Raw genomic sequence first — 23661 nt, 5'->3', positions numbered from 1 at the left:
AACGACATCAATTTTTGACCAGAAGATGCTTGCCAATGCTGACTGAGTCATATTCCCAAGGTGTCTAGCAGATTCTTTGATGTTGTTTGCAAACACCCCTCCCACTTCCCAGACTTGAAAAAGAAGAAATTAAACTCTTCTGCAACTGCAAGCTAACGAATTTAAACACTGTGATAGCATCCTTACAATTTCAAGCCTTTTTCTTCACCTTGTCAATTACATTCCTTAAGGTCCTTCAGCAGCATTATCAAGTGCAAGAAAGAGGTATGAGCAGACGTTTGAAATTTGTCTGATCTAGAACATTGCAGATATCAAGTCTAAAACCAAAACAAATGCCACACCCTAGTAGTACATAGATAACAATATCCTTCCCATTCAACCAACCATAAAATCAAGAAAAGAACAATTAACATATTTTCAATCATGGATCAAACATCTTCATTATTCTGCTAGACTATGTTTACATCAATCAGAGCTATTAATATGCCTAAGGAAAATAAGAGAGCCCTCTCTCTACAAATTGTAACCATTAGGAGCATGCTAGTCCACATCAAAATTGGTTGGAGACTGCATGTATAAAAATATTTTTTTTTCTCCAAAAAGGACTAAACTAAATTAAATATCAAATGAAAAAGGTCAAAAAACTTCATACCTTAGCATATGGATTAAATAGAAGTTAAATTTAAGGGATTGATCCGTTTAGTTCTTCGACCATGGTTTACCCAAAACCTTGCTTTTTGGAAGAAGTACTTTTCACAACCTTCCTTAGATTCAGCTTATGAAACTCTTTCTTCATGAAGAACAGTCACAAAAGCCAATGACAGGTCAGTAACACTCAAGAAGACCACTACTGGAGTTAATATGGGGTTCGCTCTTACTATTCTACACCCTCAAGTTCTTCCTGGTCCTCCAATGGAGCTTCTTCTTTGTTTATTTCTCCACCTCCACTCTCATGACTTCCAACACTACGCTTGAAAAACAATCCTGAAGAGGAAACATCTTCATCAAGGACCTCTTCAATTTCTTTATCCTTTGATCTTGAGATTGATTCACCATCCATCCATCTAGGGCAGCGGTGCATAACTCCAAGAGCAGCCTCAACTTGTGCCTGAGCGGAAGGGCTTGAAGCATGCTTTGATGTTTCAGTAAGATCGTATCTCAAGCAAGAACATTCAGGAACTGGATGTGAAAGAAAGGAAAATGGTTTTGACTTTGTGGATGCTTCTATTACTCCATCAAATAAACTTCTCCTCATGTGCCTGCGTATTGATGTCAGCCAGGTATGATTTGCTTGATATAGGTGTTCACAGGTTTCTTCTAAAAGTTTGGTAACTTCCTTCCTATGATAACAGAGAATAACACACAATTTAACAAATATGACAAAAAAAAAGGAAGATAAATATTTAGTCATTTACTACTCAGAAATCACTTGGTAAGTTTGCATTATGGGTCAAACTGCAATGTCATATGATACGGTTTATGTATGTAACTGTTGGGTAGAAACCCTAACAGAGGTAAAAGAAGAAGATAGAAAGATAGATGGAGTAGAGAAGAGAAGAGAAAGAAGATAGGAAGATCAAGAAGAAGAGAGAAGAGTAGTATTATTCATCCAGAATTCAGAATGCCAATTACAGGTAAGCTAAATCCTTTTGTACACATTTCCCTCCAATTCCTATAACTGCTCTAGCCCCCTCCAACAACTGCAACTACTTACAATTTTCCCTCCAATTCCTATAACTGCTCTAGCCCCCTCCAACAACTGCGACTACTTACAATTTTCCCTCCAATTCCTATAACTGCTCTAACCTCCTCCAACAACTACAACTATTTACAATTTCCCTCCAATTACTAATAACTACTTCAACAGATTCCCAACAACTTCCCTCTACTCACGTGACCATATGCCCATTATTATCCTTATTTCTATATCTTTTTCTCCTATATGTAACAGTAACCTCCATACATTCTAGTACTTTGTCGCATACAGTAGCTATAATAGGACCAATATATAGCCAGATTCTAAAGAATATAATTTAACTAACAAAAGTTTCAACAAGAAGACTAGACCAACCAATTTCTCAGGTTACTCAAGCTGTAGACAATTATTTATTCAACATAAGCTGAGAAAAAAAAAAAAAAGCAAGGGACAATAAGGACACTAGGCCAGGGCACTTCCATTGAGAGAGGATCAATACCTATCTGGCCGAAATGTTTTAGATGAAGCTGATTGATAAAGCCGATGGCCCATAACCAAGCTGGCAAAATTTGGATGACCTTTGCCATCATGATCAAATCCAGGAATAAACACATCAGCTTCAACACAAATCACATAATCGATTGCATCCCATAACAATTTATGGGCATTGGTCCTCAACTCAATAACTGTACTTTCAGGCTCGTTATCGCTCTCTGCAACCCAACCCCACCAACCTTCAATGTTATATGGATATTTGGGCCGAGCTGGAGGAGGTGGAAGTGGACGAGGACGTGGACCTGCAGTTTTCCATGCTTCAAGCTTCTTTTCTTCCACAACAGAAGGTGGGGTCTTTCGGTAATTACCAAAAAGGTTAACCTCGCGACCATAAATTCTACTGAGCTCCCATCCAGTGCTGAGTGAAGTCCTATCAACAACATTTTCAAACATTGCATGAAGAGGAATTAGTGTCCTTTGGCCACCAAAAATTTCTCCACCAGAAACATATATAATTGTGTCCCATGGGTATCCATATGCACGAAGAAGAATACCAACCTGTTACAAAAATCAAGTGATTTAGATCAAAAAGCTTGCTTATCATTTCTTTAAATATTCAGTCCTTCAAAAAACATTTTAACTTTGTAATGAAGTGGCTAAGTTAAACAGCCATATTTGTTCGACCCATCACCCGATCACAGAAGATTTCAATAACATGCAATAAAATGTTGATCCTTCATTTTTCTATAAAGGTCATCAGTGAATTTTGAAGACAGCCCTACTTAGCAGCCTCCACCCTCCAATACTTGCAAATTCTAAAGTAGATCATTCTACAGTACCAACAAATTGAGGGGTGAAAAAAACATAGAAGTAAGCTTCCTAACATGGTAGGTTTGTGGGGCATCCAAACTTCAGAAGAATTTATGTTTTATATCTGTGCAGTATTGTGCCAAACATGAGCTAAATTCCAGAAGGATTTTACCTCTTCTGGCATTAATGGACATGAACCATTGTGGCGTTGCTCAACAGAATTTACAGATAGCTTCCCCGTGACAATCCCACGTTTTATCATCCAGGCTCGTTTGTGCTGAATGAGTTCAGTGTGCACATCCTTGGGAAGAGCTCCAAGACACAAAACATAATCAAACACCAAGTAAGCTATTCTGTTAAAAGGTTTGAGAAATCAAAGAACAAACATACCATCTGTGGCAAAGGTACCTGGAAGAGTTCAGCACAGCCATAATATGCCAAAGCATCTTTTGTCATCCCAAGATCAAAGGCTATAAATGGCCGGCCAGGAGCCCGTAACCTAAAAGATAAGAGAGTTCTGAAAATAAGCAAGACTAATGTGAAAGTAATTTTAAAAAATAATTATTATATTTAGTCATCCACCTATGCAAAATTTTAGTTGCGAGTTCCTGGACCTCTTCTCGGAACCGCAAGGCATGATAAGCAACTCTACATCTCAGCCTTTGATATTCTTCAAGGTGGGGTGGGAGGATGGCCTACAGCAGTTTCATGGAAAAAAATTAGAAAAAAAGAAGGAAAAAATGATTATCTTCCCCCTACATATTCAGGCTCTAACAGGCTAAGTTCATAGTTGAAGACATTAACCTCTTCAACTCCACACTCCAACTCTCCAAGACATTAAGTCTTTGATCTCTTAAGACACTTATAATCGCATTTAGGTGGAAGAGAAATAGAAGTCATGAAGATAGGCCAGCAGGAGAGATCCAATCATAAGTTCCATAGATTGCTAATGGATTCATTTTTTTAAGGTAACACTATATATCAAGTTAACCTTAACTACATCTAGGCAAAAGAAAAGGCACATAATCAAATCTAGATTGTCACTACCTGCAAGCATCCCCCATCAGAAACCACCAGCTCAACCACTGAATGCTTATTAAGTACTGGAAGAACATGATGCAAATAAAAATATGGCGAAGCTGAATGAGACACCCTAAATGATGGGATCTTCTTTTCTCTCCTTGCCCTTTTGAGATCTTTGGGAAGGGTTTTAACAACTTTTATATCTTTTACCAAAGCTGCCATGAACTGTTCCTCATTGTAAAGGTATGCAAAACTCTTGAACTCAGCGCTGCAACAAACATATCAATCAGATATTTGGTAATGAACAAGAGAATAATTTTAAATTTGCACTGCTCAATATTTTATTGAATTGATGTTGCACCTACAAACAAGTCACCTGATTCCTTTACTGCTTGTGGTTGATTGAAGCTCAGGAATAACTAAAGTAGCATTTAGAAGTCGAGAAACCACAACCACATCACATATCTGAAAGATCATTAAGATATTAAATATCTTCCTAATACAATTTATTATTTTAATATCAAATCAAATGTGCAAATTGAGCATGCTATCCTCACCGAACTCCTAATTTCATGGAAACCACCTTGTATCCTGACAAAGACATATCTATTTGACAGTGGTTTGGGATCTGTTACATGCATATCAAAGATAGGAAGTCAATATAGCATCAACATAATGTTAAAAAGACAAAAACTGCCAGCATACAAACTTCAGAGAATAATTTATCCTATTGTTGCAAGCATACATGTTTATATCTTCTTGGAAAGGAAGAAAAGAAAATCAAGAAATTTTAAGTCCTAAAAATTACAATCTCTTGTAGATTATCAATTGAAAACAACATGAGATACTGAGTCAGAATAGTTATTAAAGGTGCATTAAGGCACAGAGGGCTCCTAGTCCTAGAGGCCTAGGCACAAAGAGCAAGCTCAGTTTGCAGGCTGAAGAGAGGAACAGCACAAAAGAAATAAACTAAGAAAAGTAACCTCTATAAGACTATTACTCATATTAATAATATAAAACAACAAGAATTAAGGCAACATTTTTTTGAAATCCAAATAAAATAAAACTAACAGCAATGCTTTCTCCCCCATTATGCAGGAACAGCTGTCTGATATAAAGCAACATTGGCTTCTTTCTTTTCTTTTTGTTGTGCATGAGATCAAGGTAAGTTCAGTTAAACAATTGAACCAATGAATGGAGATTCCAAGATAAAATAACATTTAAGGGGAAAAAAGAAAAGCAGCAGCAGCAGAATAAATATTATGGAGGTGTTCCTAGACACACGCCTTGAGACTTGACTTGACTTTGGATATGCACCTCATGAATGTTGCCAGCCTTTTTGGAGAAGGTGTTCATAAATAAAAGTCAATTTAGAATGATCTGAAATTGACACCAGATCTACTACAATTTTTTTTTTTAATTTTTTGTTTATATCTTGATTACAGTATAGAATACGAAGAATTGACACATAAGTTGTTAAGTCTAGGGATAAATTTGGATGATTTAGCACAACAAAGTCTTAAGATAGCAAGTGTGAATGCAAAAAAAATAGAGGCTACATAAGGCACGCATAACTAGAAAAGACCCATAAACACATTGTCCTAGATTTTGGGTTTGATAAGGCCTCAACTAGTTTGAAACTTGTCGCAAGGTGTTTTGCGGTCGCCTGGACGAACACTCAACATAGTGGGAAAGAGTGAGGAGTCGCCACTTTAATTTTGAGGGAAATTAAAGAAAACCATTTGTGAAAATAAATTAAAATGAAATCACTTCAAAAACAGAGATTCTAGGTTCGGGGTCCGTAAATGAGTGGGGAAGGTGTTAGGCACTCCACCTCGTCCCTCAATGAGGGTGAGCAGATTTAACTTTAAGCTATTTATAAATTAAAACCGATAGTTAGGGGGTTCGAACGGAGATGTTAATCCTTTTGATAAAAGGGAATATTTAATTTTTCACTAATTCGGGTTACTCAGATACATAAATAAATGAGACGACCCTTAGTGAGTTGGTATTGCGCATCAGTTTTGTTTAGGGAGTTATTTTGCATATTTGTTAAAATTCGATTTTGAGAATCGGATAAGAACTCTCCTCCGATCACTTTTAGATTAAAATTTCGATTGGAGATCGGATAAGAACTCTCATCCGATCTCTTTCAGATATTCCTTAGAAATTTTGATTGAGAATCGGATAAGAACTCTCCTCCAATCTCTTTTTAGATTAAAATTTCGATTGGAGATCGGATAAAAACTCTCCTCCGATCTCTTTCAGCTATTCCTTAGAAATTTTGATTGAGAATCGGATAAGAACTCTCCTCCGATCTCTTTTAGATATTCATTAGAGTTTTTGATTGAGAATCGGATAAGAACTCTCCTCCGATCTCTTTTAGATATTCATTAAAAATATTGATTGAGAATCGGATAAGAACTCTACTCCGATCTCTTTTAGATACTTATTAGAGTTTTTGATTGAGAATCGGATAAGAACTCTCCTCCGATCTCTTTTAAATATTTATTAAAAATTTGGTTGAGAATCGGATAAGGACTCTCCTCCGATCTCTTTTACTTGAATGGGAGTCGGATAAGGACTTTTCCGACCTCTTGAAATCTGATTACAGCTACACATCATAAGAGCCTAAGACTAAGGGTTCTGGCATTTGAAAATGCCGGGGACCCGAATAAGGTTTCTTTTAACTCATTGGTACCTCGTGACTAGATAGGGAATACCAGACTGAATTTTACCGACCTCCTGTGTGATCGCCTTACCAATACCTTTCGGTAGGCAACATTTGCTCTATTTCATTTGCTATTCCGAAATTCAATTTTACTCCGACCTCCCCCACCTTTACCCAATCATCTTCTCAAGCTAGTCTAGAGGTTCGACTTCATAACTCTCTGATTTATTATCCGAACGTTTATTTAAAAAAACTCTTATGTTAAGATACTGCTACCAACATTTTATCAAACTACCTATACGTTACCCGTAAACAGAACACCTACATTAGGAGATAATAAAAGACCAAGAACAAATAAATAACATGAACTGATATCAAAGATAAACTCGAGAATAACCTCCCACGTGGGACCTTCTAACATAAAACAAACTTTAACGAAAATTACGAGCGTAAAAAGAAAATAAAGACGAACACTAGATAAGGCAACGGTTCAAAAACTCACCTGCAGGAAGTTGAACCTATTGAACTAACTATGGAGTCGCGAATGTTACAGAGTTTCAGGCTAATAGTATGGGGACTAATGCTTGCCTTGAAATAACGAATGCCTAGTTAGCATGTAATCGAACCAGAATGATAATGAATGAGATTGAGCTCAGAAAATAAAAGTGGATATAAAGGTGGTGAAAACAGAACTGAAACTTAAGAAAGGGTATCACAGAGCAATGAACAAACTAAAAATCAAGAGTTCCAGTGTCCAACACTTCTTCAAAGAAAATACTTTAGAAAACTGGTTTCTAAAGTCTTTCTAGCTTAAAAATGGCAGAGTAGCAAAACTGAATTAATTTTTAGAGCCTTTCCACTATAATCACCACCCTTTTTCTTCGTCCTCCCTTATCAATAGTTTTCATGCAGGTATTTATAGGGAACGTGTGCTCTCAATGAAGGGTCAGGATTCCCCTTGAAGGAGATGGAAGGTTTGGATCTTAAAGGACATGATCTGATGTTTGAGAATCAAAGAGAATCAAAATGAACGGCTGAGATCCTTTTCAGAATAATTGTCCTTTCTCTCTTCTAATCTGACAGCTCAAAATTTTCTTGTCAAGGGCGATCCGAGGGCTGGGAATAAAAGGCGCCGGTCTTGTCGTCTTCTTCTTTAATCCAAGAGCTCCGGACTTGTCCTTACAAGTAAGATCAACGATAGAGATTGAGATGTATAGTACTGTCATGACATACTCTGGCACCTGTCAGCAATGTGGGCGATTCTACAAATGAGGCGTGCGGAGGAGATTTGATCTCGTTTGCAACGCTTTAACCACCTCGGCTCTGATTATGACGACAATCATGGGAAGTTGTCTTATTCTCTTTGCATTCCGATCTCCCCTCCCTTCCGATCTTTCCAATATGCTCTTTTTCCAAACTCTCATGCCGGGCCGTTCTCCCGATCTCTCTCATTTCATAGTCTTCTCCTTTGTCCGGGTCAGTTTAGTCAAGGCATTTATTCTTTCAATTTCCGAGGTGTCCGCTTCGTTTTCTGCTAGCCATAAATGCTCAAGCCTTCTCTATATATATACCCTCGTCAGAAAATCCTCCTGCATTTCATTTTCTCCTCTTTCTCACTTTTCCTGTTCTAACTGCTCCGGTAACAATCCCGGCCATGATAGCTGCTTTTGATCTTTTCCTGGCTGTTCACCTTGTTCACCGACTGACAATTTTCGACCCCGGTGATCAGAAAATCATTATGGCCATATTTGATGACAGTGAAAGAACCAGACTAATTTACCAACCCAGATCGAGAATATCGATTGTGTTGACCTCGAATAGGTCGACCGATGTAATCTGCGAACTGATTTTGGGCGAGAAGACTGCTAATTTCCCTCCGACCTTTGGTGACTGCCCTTCGAAGTTCATTTGGCTTCTCACCACATTAGGTGTCCCGACAGCGGCTCAGTTCCGAGCGATAACATTGACGATGACCTCTCTCATCCTCATGAGAGTCATAGTCACCCCATCTGTCGATGGCCGGTGTCTTGATCAGGCACATCTTTTGATTCAGCCACGAGATTAGGCTTTGACATAGGCCTTCACTAGATAGGGTGTACTACCGATCTCTAGAGATCGCCAAAACTATGTAATCTCTCCTTTAATGTAACCCGATCCCTAGAGATTGCCCAAATGATATAATCTCCCCTTTAACGTAATCCGATCTCTAGAGATCGCCCAAATGATATAATCTACCCTTTTGGAAATGAAATTTTATTGACAATTATTATTTTGTTATTATTGCATTGATTATTTTCCGATCTCTGATGTGTTCATCCAATCCGATTCCTAACTGAACAGCCCTTAACCAATCCGCAATTCCAAACATCTGCCTTAATTCACCAATCTTTAACTAGCCGATCTCCCCTTATTTAATTGTGGAGATTCCAGAACATTCGTGAGACGTGTCAGAAAAAGCTGGCGAACCCCGCTAACCGATGCGCCGCTTGGGACATCGTGAGCATTAAATACTCAGACGTGCATAAATAGGGGATGGGTCTGCCAGTTGCTCCCTTATGTTATTTTCAGCCTCTCGCGAGCGATTCCAAAATCCTTTCGTTTTTTCAAGTTCTTCCGACACCGATCACACTCCGGTAAGGGTTTTGATCTTTCTTTTAGTTTAAACTTTCTCTTTTCTTTGAAAATGAGCGGCGCCGAGGGTCAGAGAGCAGCGAGCCCCCCTTCCGTTCATGTCTCGTGGTCGTCGGATGAAGTTGAGATGGTCGGACCAAGCGGTCGATCTAAACCTCCTACATCCTCTGTTCCAGCCCGTGGTCAAGCGGGACCCTCAACACGAACGTATTCTTCAGGGAGAGAAAACCTCCCCATGGACGAGCTGCCATCAATGCTTCAAGAAACCGACCTGCAGTCGTTTAGCCAAGAGTATAACATTCAGCCCGATTCATACGAACACATTAAGTGTCACGGCGATCTTCGAGCCGATCACTTCTTCTAAGAGAATGATATGATTATGGTATACGAAGAGCAATTAAAAGCCGGGCTGCGGTTCCCTCTTGACGACTTCTTCAAGGAAGTTCTAAAATTTCACCAAGTGTGCATAGCCCAAGTTCACCTGAACTCATGGCGGATCCTAGTAGCCTTCAGAGGCCTTTGCCGAGCCAAAGGACTCAGTCCTACAGCTAAGGTATTTGCAGTACTACATAGGTTAACTTGTCGAAAGGACGACGAGTATTGGTTCTTTCAGGCGAAGCCACATTGTGGGCTTTTTACCGATCTGCCCTCCTCCCTGAAGAATTGGAAGAATCGCTTCTTTATTCTGAGGAGCAAAATTCCGAACGGCTTTGAGGGTTTACAACGTAGCTGGCTGCATCAGGGCTCGTTAATTCCGAAGCGCATCACCCTGAATAGGGAAGAAAGCCTAATGGTGATGGAACTGAAAGATCAGGCGGCCCGACAGAAGTTATCTTGTTAAGATGCAATGACGGCCGAACTGCATCATTGGACAATGGAGTTGATTACTAGCGAAGAACGCGGGCTTCAGCTCTTTGACCTCGGCCTCGGTACTTTCTATATCTCTGATCTTTGGGCCTTAGCGATCTCACTGACCTTTTCTTTGTGCCGGTATGGCGAGCGGCGAGGCTTCCAAGGAAAGCTGAAAGTGCAAGAGAGAGGTCTCCAGAAAAATGCGGGAGATGAAGTACGCCGAGGCCTCTCAGACGCCGAGGCACGATCCGAGTGAGGTACAGGGAGGTTCGTCCCGACCTTCAGGACCACCGATCCCCGAAGTCGAAGTGGTTCGGTCTCCTCCTCATCAAGAAGAGCCGCCACCACCTCCTCCGATTGCTTCAAGTGCGAAAGGGGGTCCTTTCCAACCACCTGTGAGGACCCTTTCCCACGGCGCTCAAATCCTGATCCACTCGCTGGAGAAGAACCGGACGGTTCGAGAGAATCCGGGCTTTGCTAAAGTCTTGGGGTCTTACATCTGTCTTCGGGAGGATCGGGATAGGCTAACCCCGAACGATCTCGATGATATCCTGACCCAGACTATGAGCCTAAGTGTGGAGAGTTTGGTGAACCAACATATTGTCCGAAAGAAGGCTCACCGTATGAGGCAAGAGATCGAGAAGATGGGTCATGAAGCAGCTTCCCTCCGATCCCAACTTTCATCCTCCCAAAACTATATAGCTGAAATTGAGGGGCGGATGAAGTTCTACGAGGATAAGCTGACCGAGCAAGCCCACGTTCTTGAAGAGGTTCGAGCGCTCCAAGCCACCGATGTTGCTCGCCTCACTGACGAACTCAAGGCAAAAGAAGAAGAGGCGGTGACAAGGTAGGCCGGTGCTTATGTGAACGCTCATGGGGATCTCTTGGCCAAACTCAAGAAGCGTTATCCCGAAGAGGACTTTTCCTGGATGATAGACCTGGCTTTGCAAGACGAAGAGGATAGCGAGGAGGAGGCCGAAGGTGATAGAGGGGGTGAACAAAATGTAGAACAGGCTGGGGGTGATCCTCCAGCCGAATGACTTGTATAAATTTTTAATTTGAAATGAAATGAAGTTTTGCTTTTTTTTTATGACTGAATGAGATCGGAAAGTATCTAAGTTGCATGAGCGCCTGATTGTCTGAACATATTAGAACAACTTGAAAGCAATTATTAACCTATGTATGAGAGATCGGTAAAACTTTGTAGACATGAGATCGGCCTAAACCGAGAACAAACACTGAAGGGAACTTAAGATTATTAAAACTGGAAACCTGATCTGAACACTTAAGATCGGAAGCACCGTTAAGCTGGATTAAAACTTTAACTTTATTGAACAGCTATCCACAATATTTATGAATGGGGAATTTGATGGCATGAAGAGTTAATGTTGGTCAAATTTTGTTTGACAAGAGAGATCGAAAATGTGATTGACCGGCCAAAAAACTTGGTAATTGATTCGAGAGATCGGATAGGATTTAAATGATATGGAAACTTGGTACTAATTTGATTCCTTTTGAAGAGAGATCGGAAATGTGATTAGCTGGCGAAGAGAGGCTTGGTGTTGGAGATCGGTTTCAAAGTTTATTGATTCCGGGGATCGGCCAAAATATGGTGTCGACAAGACTTAGTTGTTGTTATTGTTCTATATCAAAGAGAACCTAAAATAACACAGACAAGAATGGGGAAAGATAAAAAATACAGTCTTCAAGCAAAAGAATAGCAAATGCTAAAAACTCACTTAAATCAAGCAGAATATATCCAACCATTCATATTTGGATAACAAAATATGCAATAATAAATAACAGGCACCTTAACGTTATCAGACATTTAGAGTGTAATTCCATAGTTGATTATACCGCCAGAAGCCAGTGGCATAGTCCTACTTTCATGACTTCAGCAAGTTTCCAACGATAAACATGAGTCAAATGAACGGAACTGGTATAAGACACCTTTATTCTAATCCATCTCTGGTTTAATCCTTCAAGTGTTAGTTTTATTCCATAATCAATTATTACACAACATGCAGTGTTTCATGAGGCTTCAGCAGCTCTCTATTGGGCTATAGAAAACCAAGAAAGAAACAACTATTTTGTTTCTTTTAGCAGGTATAAACCACTGACTGAGCCCTGAACCTAGTTATTTGAGTAAACAATTAAAACATGGGAAACAATTGTTGGGCTTAACATTGCTGTGAAATATGTGTTTGTTTTAATTCTTAATTAGCAATTCCCCATAAAGCAAACAATCAATAAACCAAAATAACTTTAGTAAGTGAGGAATAGAAAACAAGTGCTGGAATTGCAACTCTCAATTGCTATCCTTATAAAACATGGATGTATAAAGCCAAGATATGCATGAGAGGTAACCTGCATAATGCCCTCTGGGATTTGCATCCGGATGCAGAGATTCAAAACGTCTCACTGGACCCCATAGTCTTCTGTACAGCGGACTCTGCACCACAGATTAATCAAGGGCAAAACTATTACCAACACAACAAAAAAAAAAAAATTGCAATTTAGAGACCACATGGTCCACGCATTAACATACCAAAAAAAGAGAAAAGTTTAGCACATAAACGGAAATACAAGTAATCAAAATTGTTGCAAAAATTTAAAAACGGATCCAAATTGAAGAAGAGAAAAAAGACAAAACACATAATTTAACTAATTCAAGAAAACAAACATGCAAATTCATCTGGATTTCATTGAATAACCTATTTAGATTCATGCAAAACCTGAAGAAAAAAAAAAGAAAAGCCTCAAGATTAGGCTAAAACCAATATTCTCACAAGTCAAAACTCACTGCTTCATTAATAAACTAACACCAAAAGTTTTTGTTTTTTTTTTTTCCCAAAAGCAGCCAGATAAAGAACACAATCCAAATCCAAACTTTTAAACAAATATTAAACAAAAGGGGGATCGTTAGAAGTACAGTTTTGGCTAATTCAGCGTTCTCAAAGATGGGTCTCCAAGAGAAGATTGTGATCGAAGACTGGTACTCTGCAAGGCCTTCCTCAGTGAATCTAGCAAGAAGAAAGTGTACAAAAAGAGAGAAAGCAGACAAAACTAACCCAACTAAACCAACACATTTCATCTTAGACTTAAACACCATTTTCCCTTCTCCCTTCATTGAAACCAAGCACACCACTTCTCCTCCCTCTATCTCAAATATGTAAGAACACAGTCCACAGACTTCTCTCTCTCGACAAGACTGCCACCACCACTTTCCTCTCTCTCTCTCTCTCTCTCTCTCTCTCTCAATTGAGTGAAGAAACCTGACAAGTCTGAAACAGAGGACAAGACGTTGAAGAGTGAAGTTGTGAAAGTCAAGAGTCAGAGAGAGAGAGAGAGAGAGAGAGAGAGAGGGAAGTGACGCGTGAGATAGATAATCCTTGTCCCGTTAACAATAGGCGTGTCAAGTGAATGAGTTGGATAAATCAGACACGAGTACAAGACTATTTTATTTATAAGATTCGGAAAGATCTAACCACTCCCATTCCCTGGAGCGTGCATTTGACGGTCAAACGAGTGTTAGGCCACCCCTCCCTTCTGCCCTCGAGTGTTAGCCTTTGAAAAAATATATATAACATTGTAAATATTAATTTTATTCATTATTATAAATATATGATAATTACGTTTTAAAAAATAATAATTTTAAATCCTCAATTTAAAGGAGTTGCTATAAATAATTTAAAATTAACATCTATGAAATTATTTTTATATGGGAAAAAATATTTACAAAATTTATCGCAAGGCTGTGGCTTTAAAGCATTTTGACAAAAATTTTATTGTCTATATTTTTCTAGATTTTCCTGTCAGATATTTTGCCATTATCATCAGAGGCTTTCAATAGAGGAGATGTAGACACGAACACACTTGCCTTCGATGCAAACAACAGTGTCAGGGCCTTTGCCCTTAGTGGGATACAGTATGGCCACCAAACCTAACATACATACCCAATACTGGCTTCTGGCTTCCTTTTAGGAGGGCATAGGTCACGTGACATGGGCCATCTATCACGTGACATTCCCATTTAGTTAAAGGCTACAACATTAGATTATAGGTCATTTGATTCATTTTGTATCCCTTTGTGGTTAATTTAGTGGTGAGTCTGTGCAAGTGCATAAAATCTGAAGAGATTTGGGGCAATTTCTCTAAAGAAATAAAAGACAAAAAGTGGGTCTAACTGTGGCCAGTGAGCTCTGAGCACTGTGGATTTGAACTCAGAAGAGGACTGTTTTCTTATGGGTTAGGCAAATCCTAAATGCACTTGGGTCACCAAAATTATTGCCTGTTTTGAGCTTTTATTATAGAGGGAGGAAGGTGCAGTTGCATAATTGCAGTTTGAAATTTCCACATCAGAGGCCTGAAACTTCCCACCCAAATTGCAGGCACCTTTTCAATTCATGACTTGCTTTTGTAATTTACTCACCCTACTCATTTTTTTAATTTAATTTAAACTAAATTATTTATATCAAAATTAAAATATCACAAGAATTATCAATGCCTAAAAGAGCCCAAGCCCACAAATCACATAGTTCAAAAAAGATAAAAAGGCGCTAAAATGTAGTCCAAACGGTTATGGCCCAAAAGGTAAACCTTAGACTAACCACAAACCAGAAGAAAACATGCACGCACTACCGCCTGCCTGCAGCAACCAGCAGCCGTGGAAAGAGTCCTTCTAGGCTTTTGAAAACCAAAGTAAAGCACTAGAAACATAGGACACACGCCCAAAACACATATTCCAGAAGAACAATCGGGGGCCACAGCATAGAGTTAGTCGAACTCAGTGACATGCGGTGAAGAGTTCGACTGGCAGAGCTCAATTGGTGGCTTGCGTTCAAGGGTCAGGAGGTAAACATTGTGCTTGCTTAAGGACTCTGAGACGCCGACCTGACGACATTGAACCAAGAGACCATGTTGGATCAGAGATCAGATCTGCATTTCACGTATCCATGGCCGAAAGCCACCCAAAGAACAGAAGGGGAGCAACCCAAGTCGGTAGAAAAACACCCAAAACTACCAAAACCAAATATATACAACCCCACTGGGTAAGGGGAGGGTGAAACCCATTTCGTCCGGACAAGGAGATAGCTCCCTCCCTGCAGGAGGGGGCAAGGGGAAACCGCTATAGTTGGCAGAGGAAGAGACTGGCTCCTGGAGAAGAAGAGGAAAGGAAATTTCAGAGATTCTCTCTCTACACAGATTGAATATGTACCTTCAGTCGAACTAATTTTAGAGATTCATGTAAAGTTAGGCAGAATGCACAAATTCGACTCTATTATTCAAAATCCTAATAATTTAATTCTCAATATTTAATTTCGCTAATAAATTAATTTTTCCTTTTATAAATTAAGTTAAAAATATAATTTTACTCATAACTTTAATAATGATAAGTGAAATGTAAAATTTTATAAAAATTTAATTTAATTATTTTTTTAAATAAAAAATTTATTTTTTAACTTAAAATTTTTATTAAAAAAAATAAAATTCATGCATGAACAAACGGTTTATTTAGAACAAACTTATATGCAATCTGAAGGAAATAAAAACAAATTTGAAAAGTCAACCACTCTCTCAATCGGCCCCAGCCCCGATCTTTGTTGCCCAACAATCCCCCCTTCGGCCTTCGCCTTTCTTGAGAATCTCTGCTACCCATCTTCTTCGTATGGATGGCAATGTATTACTTCATTCTGAGTACGAATCGGTTAATATTCTTAAAATTAAAGTTCATTATAATTTTAATTATTATTATTTAAAAAATATTTAAATTTATTTAATTTTATATATTTTAATTAATAATATATATATAATTATTTTTATTAATAATTTATATTTTAAAATTTTAATAATTTCATAAAAATATTTAAATTTTTTTTATATAAATAAAATATATAAAAATTTTATAAATATTATTATAAAAAATATATATTTTATATTTAATTAAATAATTATATAAATAAATTTAAATAATAAATATTTAATATATAAAATTTAAATATAATATAAATTTATCCTAAACTTAATTATATACCATATAAATTTATCTTATTATGATTCGATCGAATTAAATAACTAAAAAAATTTAACCCGTTATCATCGTGCTTCTTCACACTATTCATATTTTCTACTGAATTAGTATCCACCCCTATCCCTCAACACGATCTGTCACCCACACTCTCACCCCCAACCATCTAATTTTTTTTGTTATCCACTAGTGTAACATTGAAGTTGTTCTTTTTGTGGATAAATTATATTGACGGAATTTCAATTTTGGAAAATATAACATTAACATATGTAAATTTTAATTTATAATATAAAATAATTTAATTTTTATTTTAAGTAACATAAAACATAATAAAACTTAATTTACCTCTATATTTATTAGAAATGTTCAACGTAGTTCATTTTTAACTTTTGATATAATTTAACTCATAAATTTTAATTTAAGCTTAAATTAGTTTAATTTTATTTACATGCATTATTTTTTTAATATTTAATTATTTCTATTTTTTAATATTAAAATATTATTTATATATATATATAATTAATTAAATAAAAATAAAATATATTATTTCTATTATTCAATATTATTAATTAAATTGAAAATATAAAAAATATTATTTTTATATTTTCATATAATTAATTAAAATTAGAAAATTATAATTGAATAAAACTAAAAATATAAAAATATTATTTTTTATTTCCATATTATTAATTAATATTAAAAATGTAAAATAGAAAAAATAACTAATTATAGTTAATTAGTTAAGATTAAAAATAATTAACTAAATAATTAATATTAAAAAAATTAAATTTAAAAATATTTAAAAAATTAAAAAATAAAAGCAACTCAGGCACCAAAATGGTAAGTGAGTTGCAGCTTCATTAAATTTGGGCTAAATTAGGCAAAAATTAAAATTTTGAATTAAATTAAACAAAAAATTAAAATTAATTAAATTATACATTTGCAATAAGTACAGAGACAAATTAAACTTTATTTCAATATAAAATTTCCTTATAAACTTTAGTAATTAATTTTTAGATTGTTTATATTGACATGATATTTATTAAATTAAAAAATTTTATTTTCACAATAAATTATGAGTTACTAAAATGTCAATATATGTAATTTTATTTATTATAATAGTAGATAAATAGAAAATTAAATTAATTTTTTTTTATAAATATTAAATTAATATAAAAAAATATAATTTTTAATATGATAAATATATCATCAATAAAAATAATTTTGTACCTTCTATATAATCTACCCTCCCTTCTTTCTGTTGCTGCTCTCACAGTCTCATTAGCTCTCGCCTATTGTCACTAATTCTCTACAATAGCATCACAGAAACCCTCAATTATGAAGATTAGAATTGAGACTTATAAAGTATGAAATGCAACATAATTTTCACTGCCAATCAGTTTTCTGAATTTAAATTTCTTGTTTATTCAATCCCCTAGATATTTCCATACAGCTTATGACTACGAAAATAAGGCACTGATGGTGATTATTATTATTATTTTTTTTTTTTTTGGTGCTCATTGAAAGCTCGAAAAAGAAAGAAGCACATGTCATGTCAGTTGAATTCTCGTAGCCTGCACTGAAAACCCACTCAAGAAAACTACAGAAGAAATATGGTAAGTAAGAAGAAAATCAAATTGGACTTCGTGATTTTGGGTAATTAATCTAGGTTATCAATTTTTTTTATTTTTCATTTTAATTAAAAATATAAATAATTTTTAATATTAAAAATATAAAGTTAATATTTTATTAATAAAAATTTATAATATTAAATTTTTTATTAAAAAATAATTTAGTTAAATTTAAATATAGAATTATATATTTATTTAATTAAAAAAATTAAATTGAACTCATTTGGATTATAATAAAATGTGAAGGGTATGTTTAATTTTTTTTAAACGGATTTTTTTGAAACGGGTATGAATAATATAATAAAATATTCAACGGATTCGGGCAGCTAACATTTGGCAGTTATACTTACCGCGACCAGCCGTGGTAGTTAGAGAGTTGTCGAGTCGGGAGAGAGTAGCGGGAGAGAGTGAGAGAAAAAATCATGCGTTCACATCATAGCCGTTGATTCTTTTCAATTTTTTTGGCCGCATCGAATCTTTAACCGTCCGTGTCTTCAACGGCAGTGGCTCTTCTAGTGTCTCCGCCGTCCGATTACCGATATCCGGTGAGCTCCCTCTTGTATTGGATTCAAATTCGCTCGCTTTTCTTTTGTATTGTTGAAAACAAATGAGCACTCAGTATTTTCCATTTGCCGATTTGTTATAGAAAAATCGTTATTTATTACGGAGAAATTGAAAGGTGATTCAATTTTGCGGAATTAGTTAACGAATTTGTATTATTTTTATTATTTCGAGTCATTTATTTTATTTTGGGAGCATTTATTTGTGCTTTTTATTGTAGAAACACTTGCGTTTTTTTTCAATAGCACAAGCCAAATCCTTGAAGGTTTCGTGGATTCTTGTGGGTGGTTAATTCATATAAGGGGTGATTTAATTTTGTTAGCTGAATTCAGACGTGGATTTCTGTTTTTCTTAGCAGATTTTGTTTTAGTTCAAATTTTCGTTGACTCGGATAGTGTTTTCTTGTTGGAAATCTTGTACAAGACTGATAGGATGATATTTATTAATATTGTTTGATGGGGATTTTTTTTTTCTACTTAGAATCTTTGTTTAGAGTGAGTGAAGGGATTCTTTTGCTAATCTAAGGATTCTCGTTGGTCATTAATTAGTTTAAGGGCTTCAAATTATTCTTTAATAAGGGTCACGACACCATGTGGTGAGTTAAATAGCACCCTCAAGTTTTTTTAGAAAGCAAGCACACTAGCATCTATATTGCCAATATATAATTGTTAATTTTCCTCCTTTCTAGTGAGCACACTTTTTTTCAACTCAATGATTATTCAGTCAGATTAGATTAGGCGCATATGTTGAGATGAAGGTATTTTAGAATAAATTATTTTGGCTCTGCATTTTCTTTGCTTTTATTTATTTATTGAATATCAATATTCTTTTCAGAAAATTAAGATCATAGAACTTGATGGACATGGTTGCCAATATGGATGAATATTTGGAAAACCCCAGAGTCAGGCTACCCTTGCGTACTTGGTTATAGATTTTTACAGGTCTGTAACTTTCCTTTTTAAATTGAAAATTGTTGCTTATTTCAATGATTCAGCAGCCATCATATAAACCACACTTGAATTTCTTTTGAAATGGATATTTGAAGTGTTCAGTTTTGTGATATCTAAAACTTCAGCCATTGTTGGCATTGTAGCGCAAACATGGGCAGAAGAGTGCATAAGTTTGTTGAATGTATATCTTTTAAACTTTTTTGCTTTTGTGGTGATTTTTGATAACCTGTTTAAATCTTTCTGATCACTATTTTACCTTTAACTTAGCCAGCATTAGCAGATGGCATCTTCAATGTAGCAGTTTCACTGAGTCTCTCCTTTTTTTCACTGCAAGCCTTCCAATGTGATAATTAAAGAAGCAATTCGAGTTTCATTTTTCTTTATCATGGTTGTCTTCAGCAGAACATTTTCCCACATTCATTGCTGGCATTTGAGATTGGTTTCTGCATGAGAGAAAGGCTCTCTGCTATCGCCATCTATGCTGCAGGCTTCGAGATCATCAATTTCTTCTTTTCATTCCATTTGTCCTGATCTGGACCAATCTGTACAACCAGATATGGCTGTTGCAACTTTTAGTGAAGCCCTCCGTGGTGAGTACTGTGGGAATAAGAGATTGGAAAGAAAACCTTCTGGAAGGAGGCGTGTATTTGTTCAGACTGAAACTGGCTTTGTTTTGGGTATGGAATTAGATAGGAGTGACAATGCCCATACAGTAAAGAGGAAATTACAACTTGCCCTTAATGTTCCAACTGAGGAAAGGTCATTGATTTTTGGGGACAAGGTGTTAAAAAATGATCTGAGTGCAGTTAGGAATGCTTCTCCACTTCTTCACACTAAGAACTTTATGCGTAGAAGTTCATCTACCCCATGTCTTTCACCTACGGGGAAGGATCTTCAGTAGAGTGACCAGAGTGGTCCAATTGAGATTTTAGGATTTTCAGATCATTTTGCCAGAGTAAAAGAACTAGTGAAGGAAATTATGAAAGCAATGAGGGTTGGGGTTGATCCTATTCCTATTCATAGCGGGCTTGAGGGGGCATACTACTTCAAAAATTGCCATGGTGAAAATGTTGCAATTGTAAAGCCCACAGATGAGGAACCATATGCCCCTAATAATCCAAAAGGTTTTGTTGGCCAAACTCTAGGGCAGCCAGGCTTGAAACGTTCAGTGAGGATTGGGGAGACGGGTTTCAGAGAAGTAGCAGCTTATCTTCTTGACGATAATCACTTTGCTAATGTGCCCTCAACTGTCCTTGTGAAGGTCACCCACTCAATATTCAATGTTAATGATGGGGTGAAGGGAAATAAGCAGCAACAGAGAAAGCAGGTTAGCAAGATTGCATCATTGCAGCAGTTTATACCTCATGATTTTGATGCCAGTGATTATGGGACTTCAAGCTTTCCTGTCGCTGCTGTGCATAGAATAGGGATATTAGATATACGGATATTGAACCCGGACAGACATGCAGAGAACCTTCTGGTTAGGAAGCTTGATGGGATTGGGAGGTTTGGTCAGGTGGAGCTTGTTCCAATTGACCATGGCCTTTGCCTCCCAGAAAGCTTGGAGGATCCTTTCTATGAGTGGATCCATTGGCCACAAGCATCCATTCCTTTTTCTGAGGATGAGATTGAGTCTATTAATCATCTTGACCCCTTTCGAGATTCTGACATGCTTCGAAGGGAGCTGCCCATGATTCGAGAGGCATGCCTCAGGGTCTTGGTCTTAAGGAAGCAGTGTCTTTTGGTCTCTGTCTTTCTGAGATTGGAGAGATGATGAGTAGGGAGTTTAGAGGCTACATAGAGGAACCTAGTGAACTTGAGCTTTTATGCATTCAGGCAAGGAGTCTGTTAGGGGATACAGAATATCTTTCCTATGAGGTGAAAGCAGGAGATAGCAAGGAGTTTCAGTTTGACATTGATCATGAGGAGGAGTTAGATTTGACATTAAATATAGGAGAGAAATTGGAAAAGAAACCTATCTGTTCAGGGTCCAGACTCCAGAGGTGTAGATGTCGAAACTCCTCTTTCCAAGCTGATGGAGAGTCTGGAGGAGAAAGAGGAGGAGGAGGAAACTGAAGACTGTGAAGGGAATGAGTTTAGCGTAGATGAATATGCTGACCCCATGCAGGACCGGGTTCCAACTATTTCAAAGATGTCAATCTTACCGAAAAGCATCAGTGTTGGTGAGAAGAGTTGGAAACATGAGGATGGAATGCAGAAGAGTGGCAATTTGGCCAGTACATCATCTAGAAATAGGAGTGTTAATGAGCAGCTTGCTGCAAGCCCCACTTTTGTGAAGCTGGCTGATCTGACTGACAGGGAGTGGATGCAGTTCCTTGTGCATTTCCAGAAGTTACTTTGCCCAGCTTTTGCTAATCGTAAATCAGGGAATGTTGGTCAGAGGCATAGACAGAGGCTTGGAACATCTTGCCAGTTTTGAGGGTTAGTTAATGGATGTTATAAATGTGCGAAATGGTAATTAGAAAAATCTGCAACCCAAAATATGTAGGTGATTTTGGTCCACAGGTCATTTCTGAGGATCAATTTCATTTATGATTTGGGATGATGATGCCGTAACTTTTGGATGGTAAAATGTGGTCATCAGCAACTGGAGGTGAGGCCTAAGTTTTTGTTCTTCTATATGTAATTTCCCTCTAAGTTTTTGTTCTTCTATATGTAATTTCCCTATTGTATTCCTTTTTGGTTGGACTGCTCCAGGTTCAGCATTATGAGTGTTGAATATAACAAAGTACAGTGTGTAGGGAACAAATAAGACATGTATGGGTGCGTTTGTCATGTAGGAGTTGCAAACTATATATGCTTTGACTTATTCTGGGGTATTTGCTGTGTCCTCCCTATTGTAGTTAGAGGTGAAAATAAGGCTGTACCCCTTTTTGATGTTCAGTGTCTGATGTATGTGATTACTTTTGTTTAGCATTTTTAGCTTACAGATATTACTTGTATTCAGATCAATAAATGCAAGGTGCAAAACATGGGATTTGGGCAACATGAACATTTAGAGAACTACTACTAATAATTATTTTTAATTTCATAGTTGTCATGGTTGTTAGTATTTTTTGATTTTGAGGTTTTAGTTACAGTTTCAATTATTGGAAATTGCCTCGTCTCATTGACATCTGAAATTCTGAATGTTGATTAGTGACACTGTTTTTGTTGCTGAGGAATTTAATTTTTTACTTTTTAGTTAGCAGAGCCATTGTACATATAAGACTTTTGGCCATACATCAACCAAAAACTACTATCTTTGACAATCACATATAGCATGCAAGCATGCATTTTAGATCTTACCCGCCTTGTATGCTGGCGGGCATGCTTGGACAGACCCAAAGCCATAGTGACACAAGCACGTGCCAGCAAGCAAAGATAAGCGTGCTCAGCTATTTTTATGCAGCTGCTCTATGCTGTGTGCTGCAGAGGGTTCAGTGTTATAGCATTCAAGTTCTAGAACAAGTGAGAAAGTGCTTTTGAACTGTTTGCCTGCTGTCTAGTAAGCGCCTGGAACTTTAATTTTATTAAAAATAAAATGTCCCGTTCTTTCGTCGTAGGCAGATGACCAGCTGGCTCTCTATATATATCATAAATGTATACCATAAAAATTATCTTAGTTAATATATATATATATATATATATATATGCGACTAGGCTATAAAATGAGGTAGTCCATGTCCATCCCGTTTTCCTAACTCCTCTCAACTTAATAATTTCATCAAATATTCGATGGATTGAGATTTAAAGTTGAGATTCCACTTGCCACAGGGCTAGTGACCTATTAAATTATGCCTGATTGGTTTGTTAGTTATGAAAGTTAATTAATATAATTCGAAGATTTTTTTATTCTTTTGAAGTTCGATTCTTGCATTAGATTTAGGTCCAACGAAAAAGCCAAAAACATAGCAATTCAGTTTGGTTTTAGTTTATAAATTTATCTAAACTAAACTGAACTGAACTGTGTAGATAGTAAGGCCCTACTCTGGTCCACAACCCATCTAGATATTTATTTGGTCATGACCTGTCCGTATTGGTGATTTTATCTTCTTGGACTTGTTTGCTGTTATAACATAGAGGAACACCAATTGGATTAGAGAACTGATTACTAGTAGCTGACTTTGCATCACTCTTGCCGATACATTCCAAAGGGTTATAATGGCTTTTAGTGGAAAATAATAATAATAATAATAATGTTTAGCACCCAGAAATGAACATGAAAACCGGCATGGGGTCCTAATTGAGTGTGACTGGTCTGTAGTTATCTATCTTAATGGCTGATAGATAAGTTTGGAGGTGAATCATAT

General features: G+C 36.7%; 1 protein-coding gene and 1 pseudogene across 2 annotated transcripts; one reads left to right on the top strand and one right to left on the bottom strand.

The window, feature by feature from the left end:
• Positions 1-412: 412 nt before the first annotated feature.
• On the bottom strand, positions 413-13581 carry LOC110659629 (O-fucosyltransferase 27). 2 transcript variants are annotated; one of them, XM_021817608.2, is made up of 10 exons: positions 13111-13581; positions 12546-12630; positions 4582-4652; positions 4401-4489; positions 4049-4292; positions 3584-3696; positions 3410-3500; positions 3174-3302; positions 2196-2749; positions 413-1340 (listed from the first exon to the last, which is right to left on the bottom strand). In XM_021817608.2, the coding sequence occupies exons 1-10, from the start codon at positions 13306-13308 to the stop codon at positions 878-880; spliced, it is 2037 nt and encodes a 678-aa protein (XP_021673300.2). In that variant the 5' UTR covers positions 13309-13581; the 3' UTR covers positions 413-877. The 2 variants fall into 2 exon arrangements, with proteins under 2 accessions (XP_021673300.2, XP_021673299.2); XM_021817607.2 differs by having other exon boundaries at positions 3392-3500; positions 13111-13529.
• Positions 13582-18159: 4578 nt separating this feature from the next.
• LOC110659630 (phosphatidylinositol 4-kinase gamma 5-like) lies at positions 18160-22355 on the top strand (annotated as a pseudogene).
• Positions 22356-23661: the final 1306 nt, after the last annotated feature.

The sequence above is a fragment of the Hevea brasiliensis genome, chromosome 9 (genome assembly GCF_030052815.1).
Source record: "Hevea brasiliensis isolate MT/VB/25A 57/8 chromosome 9, ASM3005281v1, whole genome shotgun sequence".
NCBI lineage: Eukaryota > Viridiplantae > Streptophyta > Magnoliopsida > Malpighiales > Euphorbiaceae > Hevea > Hevea brasiliensis.
The sequence above is the reverse complement of the archived record's forward strand: the minus strand, read 5'-3'. Positions and strand labels throughout refer to the sequence as shown.

Bases quoted from the DNA above. Each gene is read 5' to 3' on its own strand.
- LOC110659629 (XM_021817607.2), bottom strand. From the start codon at position 13,308: ATGAAGGGAGAAGGGAAAATGGTGTTTAAGTCTAAGATGAAATGTGTT. The intron at 3,697-4,048 runs GTAGTGACAATC...AAACTGCTGTAG, and splicing joins CTGATGGGGGATGCTTGCAG to GCCATCCTCCCACCCCACCT. The intron at 3,501-3,583 runs GTGGATGACTAA...CTTATCTTTTAG, and splicing joins GCAACTAAAATTTTGCATAG to GTTACGGGCTCCTGGCCGGC.